At 40.1% G+C, this 10264-nt stretch overlaps 1 protein-coding gene across 2 annotated transcripts in view; it reads right to left on the bottom strand.

The window, feature by feature from the left end:
• Positions 1–1878: 1878 nt before the first annotated feature.
• The window catches only part of TAFA1 (TAFA chemokine like family member 1), a 345463-nt gene continuing 337077 nt past the window's right edge, over positions 1879–10264 (bottom strand). For both annotated transcript variants that reach the window (XM_075130226.1, XM_048858457.2), the window contains exon 5: positions 1879–6348. In XM_075130226.1, coding sequence (XP_074986327.1) covers positions 6331–6348 — 18 coding nt within the window. In that variant the 3' untranslated portion in view covers positions 1879–6330. The remainder of the gene's footprint in view (positions 6349–10264) is intronic.

Below are 10264 nucleotides of genomic sequence, written 5' to 3'. Positions count from 1 at the left end.
AAGAGGAAATGAAGAGGCAGGAGGCAATATTCTAGGCTGTGGTAGCTTTGGTCCTGTCCTCAGTAGGCCTTAAAGCTCTTATCTTTAACTCACCTCTGAAAGCAGCAATAGTCATCTTAAAAGCTGGCAGATCAAACAGTTTATGAATTAGGGACAACAAAACATTGTACGGAGATAGCAAACAATAAGCAAAAAGGGGCCTATCATTGGAATGCTTTTGACTGTGTTGATCACAGGGATGTGAATTGTGGGAAACAGATCATAACCTAATGCTTAACTACATATATTGATTTTGGCTGAGTCAAATTCAGGAGCATGTGTATTTGAAATAGCATATACATTCTAAAATTCTGACAAATAACATCTGCTGGAAGAGGAGCTCATTGTAAATAGGCACAATGTTTGAGAAAGATCACTTTGTACATTTGCTTCCTGCAGTCAAAGAAATAGATTTACTCCGTAAGTTGCAATAATAAGTCCTAAAAAATGGACTTGGTGAATGGCCACAGGTGTATGTTTGTTCAAAATAATGGAATTTTTTTGTAGTTATCAATTGTCACCAGTTGTTATGGCTTTTTGCTAAGCTCCTAATATCATTAGTTAGTGGTTCTGGACACTGTGATGTGGGAGCTCAATTTTTCTCCACTCATTTTGTGCTCACCATCTATTAGAAAACCTTCCCCCAAAAGTTCTCTCTCTTTCTAATGAATTGACCCCAAGTAGAGCACTCTTTGCCACATTTCATTAATTAATTATTACTTTCCCCCACATCTTACAGCTAATGGGCCTGATTCTGCTCTTCATTACATTAGTGAAAATCAGCACCCTGTTGTCAATGGAATTACACTGATGTGAACAAAGAGATGGCACTGGGATAGGACTTGGGTTCCACTTCTGGCTCTGCCATAGACTCTCTTTGTGTCCTTGGCTCTCTCTGTGCCTGGAGTCCACCATCGGTAAAACAGGATAATCACACTTCTGTGCCTCATAGTCGTGGTGTTAGTATAACACCGTTAGTATAAATTCATTAGTATTTGTGGGATGTTCCAATATCAAGGTGATGAGCGCCACAGGGGAGTGTCTATACATATATGAGATCCAAATCAGGCCTACAATCTGGATTCTAACTGACCACAGGTAGGTGGACTTCTGACCACAGAGTTAAAGACTTAAATCAATTTTCCTGCATAGCTGTAGTGTTTGGTCCATTTGAAAATTATTCCTGCACACAATTCTAATGTGATCTCTGGTGCATCTGATAAAGATACGTAAAATACCAAATAAAGGCGCGAAACACATTTCCCTCAGGCAAGCTCCAAACCCTGCTTGATGGAATGTGACTGAGGTATTGTTAAAATAGAAACTCATATTGTGACATTCTATCAGCTTAAGAAAAAAAAAACCTGTCAGCTTTATGTAAGGATTCATATACTTTCCAGTGCAAACCCTGGTTATACGCTCCATAACGCATATATCAATTATAATGATACGTTGACAAAACAGTATCCCAGAAAATGACTATTTTGCTCTGAGAACGTTGTCATATGAAGTGTAACGTGTGTCCAGTTACGAGAGTTAGAAACATTGCTAATAATTTTATAATAGGAAAAGATACTCAGCAATAAGCTTCTGACTATACCTGAAAAAGTCCATTAGTGGCCAGTCAATATTTTCTGATAACACAAAGCAGCAATCACTGTACATTTTTTTACTCTGAACATTTTTTACATAGGCATCGCCCTGTGACAGGAGCTGCATCTCCTACCACCACATTTATAATGCGAGGTCATAATGTTGGCCCCTGATTCCCCCCCCTCCCCCCCACCTCCTGTATTCCAAGTGTATCGACAGACAGTAGATAGCATTCTGAAAGCAACATTAAAATCATACCACACTGAGCTCTTTATTACCAGAGATTTTGGATAAAAAGTACATCATTTAAATTATCTGAATCAATAGGCAGATGGTAGCAGCCATATTTTAAACGTTTCTCCAACTTGTACACATTAGATTTAAACAACAGCTTCATGTTTCACATATCTGAAGAAGAAACGCTGACACAAGTCAAAATTTATCTCCAGTACATTTACAAATATTTAATTTCCCTCCCACCGGCATCACTGCGTTTGTACCTATGCCAGAAAGCAGGAACTTTAGTTTCCTCTTAGGATGATGTCAATACTCCTTTATGGATGTGCAAAGAATGGCATGACTCGTGTCCTCTCATGAGGATCCAGAGAACCATGCCCTCAAAAAACCAATATTCCATCAGCCAAGGAAGAAAGGAACTCCAAGACTTTTCCAATACACAAGGCTTTATCCTGTATATCACTGAAATATGCAATCATTGTGCCACTAGGCTGGTAGGAATTTTTTGTTCAGGAGGGTACACTGAAAAAATGAAGGTTGCCTGCATCCTAATTTGACTTTGCATTTTGTTAGTCATTATTTTGGACCTTTGGTCTGACCCATTATGGCTCTTATGATCTTATGGTCATGGTCTCATTTTTTTCCTAATCGTTTTAACTGAAACAGAAATTTCTTAATACTGCATGTGATATGCAGAGTTTGCAGTAACTTCAAAGAATTGCAGATGTTTAATGAATTTGGTGGGGTGATATTTGATGCTGCCAACTGGCAAAGAGAAAATCATGAGCATGCCCAAGAAACTTTGCTTCTTATAAACAATATTTCCTTCTCTATAATTTTAGCAGGCTTAGTATTTTCATCCTTCAGTAAGCAAAATTTTGCTGACCCAAGCCAGTGGCAGATTAGCCACTAGGCCAACTGGAGGCGGAAGAGGTCGGGAGGGGCTTGCACTTGCTCTGGCCCAGGGCCCCACAAAATGGTAATCCACCTCCGACCCAAGCATTACAGTTACTTTTACATGATCAGTCAGAGTTCAGGTCACGGGAGACAAAAGATGGCAAGTGTCTCACTCTTGGACCTTGGGTTTGGGAGACAAGCTAAAGGGGTCAGATTCTAATCTGAGTTACAGCTGCGAAAAAGATGTCTTGTTGTTAAGGCACTGCTCTAAGACTAAGGAGTTCGGAGTCCTGTCTCTTCAACTGATGTGTGAACTTGGACAGACTTAACTGTTCTGTGCCTCCGTTTGTCATGTGCAAAATAGGGCTCTCTCTGTCTCCCACATTTTGTCTGCCTCTTCCACTTGGATCGGAAGTTCTCTGGGAGCAGGGACTGAATCTTATCATGTGGGTGTATAGTGCCTAGCATAAAGATCTCAGCTGGGGGCTTTAAGGTGCTACCATAGTACAAATAAATAGTGATGATGCTTTACTTCAGTGGTGTTGCTCTTCACTTACACTATTGTAACTGAGACCAGAATCAGGCCCACTCATTCAGCTCATGGCAGCACTCTTACCAGTTGATTTTCTGAGGGCTAAACCCAGGGACCCACTACCCAGCCTGAAGGTGTGACTGTGAGGTGGGTCTCTCTGCAAAGAGAATGGGAGGAGGGGGGAAGAAATTCCCAACCATGGCTTGGAGCACCCACAGAGCCACTCCACTAGGCTACTTCATTTTATTGGCTGATCTAGATCTCTGCAGCCCAGACAGGCAGAGGACCAGAAGATTACTGGACCTGCCCAGGCTTCCTGACCACTGGACACTGCCACACAAGAACTCCCAGCCCTGATGGTCTATGTGCTGTGCAATGGGAGCACATCTGGTGCAAGACACTCATGCCGCTAGCTAGACTCTCCCACGCATAGCTGAGCCACATCTGTTCTATTACCCAGGGGAATCTCCAGGGACATGGAAGTGGAGAGTGGATGTCCTCCTAAGGGCCAAATCCAGATGTCTTTGCTTGGTGTTTATCCATGGGCTTGTCTACATGGGGACCTCAGGAAAGTTAGCCTCAATTAGCGGAATGTGTGAATTAAAAGTGGATTAATTAAACTGCATTACCCCCCTGTATGGATACTCTCATTCAGAATTAAAGTGGCCTAATACAGTTTACTTTAATTCAGTTTCAAAGTGAATTAAATTAGATCAGACTAAGTCCACTTTAATTCTGAATGAGAGTATCCACACGGGTTTAATTCAGTTTAACCAATCCACTTTTAATTCACACTGTTAGTTAATTTGTCCCCCCCATGTAGGCAAGACCTCAGGCCTTATGATGACAAATTCTCTTTGATTTCAATAGGAGATTGATTGAGCAAGGATCTCGGGACTCAGCCCTAAGAGCTATTGACAAGAGTGACGGGGAAAGGTATTTGTTGGACTAAAAGTAAAATGGGCAGGTGGGGAAGGGGAGGAAGACTGTTGAAAAAAACCAGCATTAACTTTTATGGCCTGATTCTGATCTCAGAATACACCCGAGAAAAAAGGTGTTCAGGCATGTTTTGATCTTACAGAAACTGGCCAAATATCTATTCAAAAGGGGAGAGTGGTAAATTACTGCTTACAAAGCAATACATCCATTTTTATTTTGAGGCTCAACACTCCAGTTACCAGCATATAAAGTCCATGTGGAATCTGGTGTGATGCTTGGCACTGCTGCTTTAATACACCCTGTAATTACAGTGACAAATTTCCACCTCCTAAAATATCAGGTGCTGAAGTGGTTGCCCTAGAGGAGGAAGAAAGCTGGTGGGATAATTTTGACTGACTTTGGGTCAGCGAGCTCAGCTGTTATTCTACACTGGATTACAACTGATTAGTCTGGGTGAAGGCGGTCTTGTGAGACACAGGTAACTAGGGTGAAAGGAAATTGAAAATACTAAAGAAGAGAAAGTGGGACTGGATAAAATGCCTTCTTCACTTCCATACACCTCTTCAATTTACAAATACCCAAGGCTTGACTGTGTAGCCTTCATGCACGTTGGCAAGCACTTTTTCACATGAGTACTCCCACTAAAGGGACTACTCATGTGAGTAAATATTCACAAACATAAATTCTGGCCCTGAGGTTCTACCTCTGTCCTAATCATTCTAAGAGCTTTCCTACACAGAGAGCTGCATTGCTTTAATCAAAGGTGTCAATTTAAACTGATTTTGTTAAACTGGCACAAACCCCTGCATGGGAACTCTTATTTTGTTTTAAGAGTGTCCTATATCAGTTGACAGAGTAGATTGAATGCATCCGATGAAGTGAGCTGTAGCTCACGAAAGCTTATGCTCAAATAAATTTGTTAGTCTCTAAGGTGCCACAAGTACGCCTTTTCTTTTTGCTTTTTTCAGTTGAGCTTCAGTGAATTAGGTTTAAGCTAAACCAAAATAAGCCACTCAAACTGAAATAAGAGGGTCCAGACGGGGGGTTTCATCGGTTTAAGTAAACCAGTTTAATTAAACAGTGCAAGTTTGTCTATAGGAAGGACTAAGACAGCAGCAACCCAGATGTGCTAGCAAGAATCAAACCTTGTGCAAATCCCAACTCATCTTAATCAAACATTAAGAAACAAAATCAGTTTTTGTATTCTCGAGTAAACAATGCAAAACTTTGGAGTTAGCAATCACATTTTCACTGGAGTCTGTGCCACCTCTACAAAGTCTGAAGACGTTGTTTGTTGTACACCTTTAATAAGAAGGCAGCCCGCAGTCTACCAAACTCTGCCAAATAAACTCTTAATACATACTGTATTTTATTCAAGAGTTGTCCTTCTCTTCTTCACGGAATATCTAATAGCTCTAAAAATATTTTCCTGGAAGAGGATAGACTCATCATTGTTAAGTATAAAGTATAGTTATGTAAGTAAAGCCAGCATGCTAGTATTGCACAAGGGGGGAAAAGCCTCCAGAACACAAGAAAATGGAATAACGTAATTCTCTCCAATACTCTGTTGAAAGAAAAAGGAAGCTCTTGACACAACATCTTCATGATTCTGGTAGCTCCAGGTGTCCTGGTGCTGCAGCGGGTTTGCTCTCCCTTTTGACTGCTCTGAAACTGGTAGGTGTATTCCAGATCATTAAAAACCGGTATTCCAGCAGCTCCAGCAAAGTGTGGTACTATTTAATTTCTTGAAGAGTGAGGCTTTATTTCAAAATATCATATATATTTATATCTATACTTTTAAATGGTATAAAGTAAATTGTAGATCCAAACGTATAAGACTATTGTTCATACTTCATCATCACGAAAACTTTACCAAAGAACCATTTTTCTTCATTTTTCTTTTCTGTTGTCAAAAATCTGGGGCATTATTTCCATAGAATATTTTATTTCACACAGTAAAGCCACTGTTATTATCTGGTCAACAGTCAAAGTGCAAATAAGAAATCCATTTGGCTTGTAAATGCTTGAGATGGTTTACATTTTGAATATGTTGTCCTCTGTAAATCAGTGGTTCTCTCATCCAGGAGACGCTATTAGGTTCTTGGGTGAATCTGCAACGAAATGCAAAACAATCAATTACATACGTTACAGAAATGAACACAAAAGCTGGATTGATAGTCCGCTGGTGGTGGCACATGACTCTGCCAAATGGGTGTCTGAGTTCACAGCCTGAGATCAGCGTTTTGTTTTGTGCTCCAGCTTGGTCTGGTGGTGTTCAGGGGCAGCATGGCCAGCTCCTGTGGGGATGTATGGGCACGAGCATCTTCCTGCCCTCTTGAATGACTAACTTGTGGAACACCACTGATTTGCCTGGAGAGACAGGTGAGGGGTTGGTTACATTAGATAACAGAGACTTGATCTACTTGAATGTGCTAAAAACCCCTACAAGGAAAACCGGCCATTGTTCAGGTTTCTGTGACTCTGAAATAAGAATGACCTATCAGACGCTGACATTTTTAGCTTCCTTGAGAAGATGTGTCGTTTTTTGGTTACATCAATACACATAAATGAATAGCATAGCCCTTCTCTAGTCAATTTAAGTGAGTAGCAATACTCACACTGACTTCAGGAGGCTCAGTCCTTAAATTAGGAGAACAATTATTAGCAGAGCAGTAGACTGTATGATGGGATGCAGCAGTAATTGTCTTAGCAACAGATATTTACTGCCTTGTGTTCTTTTTACTACTTTGAGGTGACCTCTTAATTAGAATGACTGCTACAACAAAAACAAAGGGCTTTAGTCAATGCTCTAAATAGAAATTTAATCTGAAATATAGGTCAGCATATTAACCTATTCAGCCTGTTAAAAAAAATCCTAAAACCTTTCAGAATTTTTTTTCCAGTTCTGTCCAGTTCCAGTTCTATTTTCTGCTGTCTTGATTTGCCATTAACAAATGATCTTCTGGGCTGGGTTTTCTCTCACACAGACTGAACAAATCCCATTCTCTTTGCTGTACCACTGCAGCTATTAGCTCAAGGAGGGAGGGAGCTGAATATGCTCTGGGATTCAGGTTTCAAGGGACCATAACCTCAGCTGTTGCAGTATTACTGGGCAAGTAGTCTAGGAAATGTGAGTAGTTCTTTCACCTACACTACTCAGGAGACAATATAAAAATGACCTGATGGCATAATATATTGTAAACTGAATGTTATTTATGAGAAACAGCTTGGCCTACTTGTTAGAGCAGGGGATATGAAATCAAGAGACCTGGATCCTACTCAGCCACTGTGTGACTTTGGGCAAATCCTTTAAGTTCTGTGCACTGTAGTTTTCCCTATCTGTAAAATGAGGATAAGAAATATACCTATTTTTGTAAAGGGCTTTGAGGGCACTATTATTATGAGCGTAGCTTATAGTAAAAATAGGACAATTTGCTGAATTACATGGATACTGGGTGAAATTCACACCTGGCACAGAGGGCCAGCACAAAGCCTTCTGAATCACTTAAGCTCTGAACAGGAATGGTACGATGGAGACTGGATTGACTGCACTGGGGTGCCTGCCCAAAACCTACATGCTGTGCAAGGATCTCTAGCTCTGTATAGGTCTGTGTAGAAAGCTACAACTGGATCCAGGGAAATGACCATGATCCAAGGGACTGCAGCTACTATTCCAGTCCCCAACATCATAGCCCTGCTCATTGGCACCAACTTGGGAGGGTAGATTTCCACCTCCCAACCCATCCAGCCTCTGCCTACAGAAAGCCCAACCCAGTAGTCCGCTAGCTGGCTGGAACGGGCTGTGCACTCTGCGAGTTGCAGTGTGACCTCACAGCCTGGTCTCTGATACTTTTGCGAAGAAAGTGTTAGAGAAGAATCAAAGCTTTTCAGATGGTCTCCAAAACTCATGCTGCCTTTTAAAACAAGTGAAAAGTGATAAAAAAAAGTTTGACATGAGACCCAAATAAATTAAAAAAACAATTTCTGGACAAAATTTCAGACAGCTGCTCTATCAATAGAAAATAAATCATTTTGCAGAAGCTGTGGACAGCTCTTTAAGTCTTGGGCTTGAACATCTTAAATACTCAACCATGTTAAAAGTTAAAGGGCTAAAGTCAAGTACACAGTCACAGAGAAACAGGAACACTGGGTCAGATCGGTGGTCCCTCAAGTGCAATATCCTTTCTCTGACAGGAACCAGTTGCAGCCACTTCAGGGGAAGGTGCAAGCATTCCTGTAACTAGAGTGGAATGAATATTTTTCAGTTTGGTGGCAGAACCAAAAAAAAATCAGAAAAGAATTGTTTCAAGTCAAACTGAAGCTGAATTTTTTAGTTCTTTCTTGCTCAACGGAAACTGGAAAAAAATTCATTTTTTCTTTTCATTTTGATTCTGGTTGGTTTTTTTACCCCCTTTAAATGCATTTTTGTAACAAATCTAGCTTGATTTTTAAAGGAAAGGTAATTTCAAAATGAAAACTTGAAACATTTCATTTTGAAAATGTCAAAACAAATCATTTTGACTTTTGCTAATTCTTTATTTCATTTTAATTCACTGAATGTGACCTGAATTTGCGAATGCTTTCATTTGACTGAAAAATGCATTTTTCAGTAAAGAAACTGTTCACTAAAAAAATTTCACACAGCTCTGCTTGGAATGGACAACTATGCATAATTTACTGTAGTGGGAGTTTCTTCCTATCCATCAGTTAGGTTCAGGTTTATGCCCTGAAGCATGTGAATTTTTATCTCATATATAATTGTGGAAATGTTCATAGTCAGGATACCAGTCCCTGAGTCCCTCAAAGTTCTTTTGTGTATGGAGAACACTCATGGCAAATTAGTTTAAGGCTCAGAATGACTTGTGCTAAACCCTTTTCTAATCATCACGGGTATATCCAGATATTGGCTGACTGGCGTTGCTTCTTCCTAACTCCTATCATTGAAATATATGCAAACAGAGACACACAGCCCTCAGTCATCTGATCTGGGCCAGGAGCACACGTATTTCTGGAGCACACCTTTCTCCTGTGCTATCTGAAATGACAGTGGGCTTTTTAAGAAACAAAAATTAAATTCCTATTTCAGGAGTTGATTGGTTTTTTTTGCCATTTAAGGATCAAGCAGGCTACTTCAAGCAAAAGTTTAACTCATCCAAAAGTATATCCAAGATTTCTGTCTCCATGATTTAAGAGATCATTATTAAGCCTTTTGCCACTTTGCCTTTATCAATTTTAGTTTAGTCTGCAGAAGAGAAGAATGAGAGGGGATTTGATAGCTGCTTTCAACTACCTGAGAGGTGGTTCCAGAGAGGATGGTTCTAGACTATTCTCAGTGGTAGAAGAGGACAGGACAAGGAGTAATGGTCTCAAGTTGCAGTGGGGGAGGTTTAGGTTGGATATTAGGAAAAACTTCTTCACTAGGAGGGTGGTGAAACACTGGAATGCGTTACCTAGGGAGGTGGTAGAATCTCCTTCCTTAGAAGTTTTTAAGGTCAGGCTTGACAAAGCCCTGGCTGGGATGATTTAATTGGGGATTGATCCTGCTTTGAGCAGGGGGTTGAACTAGATGACCTCCTGAGGTCCCTTCCAACCCTGATATTCTATGATTCTATGAATTCTGTTCTGTCACAATGTTTCAAGGTAACAAAACAAAATGCTGCTCGAAGCTTACCCTACACAAGCTCATTAAAATAACTCCTATGGGTAAATGCCAGAAACATTTTTTTTCATTTCTGAATACCTGTAGGTTTTTAATTTAAATGAAATACAATAACCCATTCTGATTAGATTGAATCGCACCTCTGAATATTAATGAGTTTCACTCCTAAGTTTCTAACTATTATTACTAGATATTGACTATTACCTACACCTTGGTTCACAGGATGCTTTTGGATGGTGGAGCTTAAGAAATTACAAATTCCTATCAAAACTAATAAGATTCCTAAATTACATATTTGCAAGGCAGAATGCAAGATTACCCTAGGGTGCTACATTAAAAATCTAGCACAAGAACAACAATAATAATAA

Source organism: Caretta caretta, chromosome 7 (assembly GCF_965140235.1).
Source record: "Caretta caretta isolate rCarCar2 chromosome 7, rCarCar1.hap1, whole genome shotgun sequence".
Lineage (NCBI taxonomy): Eukaryota > Metazoa > Chordata > Testudines > Cheloniidae > Caretta > Caretta caretta.
Note: the sequence above shows the minus strand (reverse complement) of the source record. Positions and strands in the feature narration are given on the sequence as shown.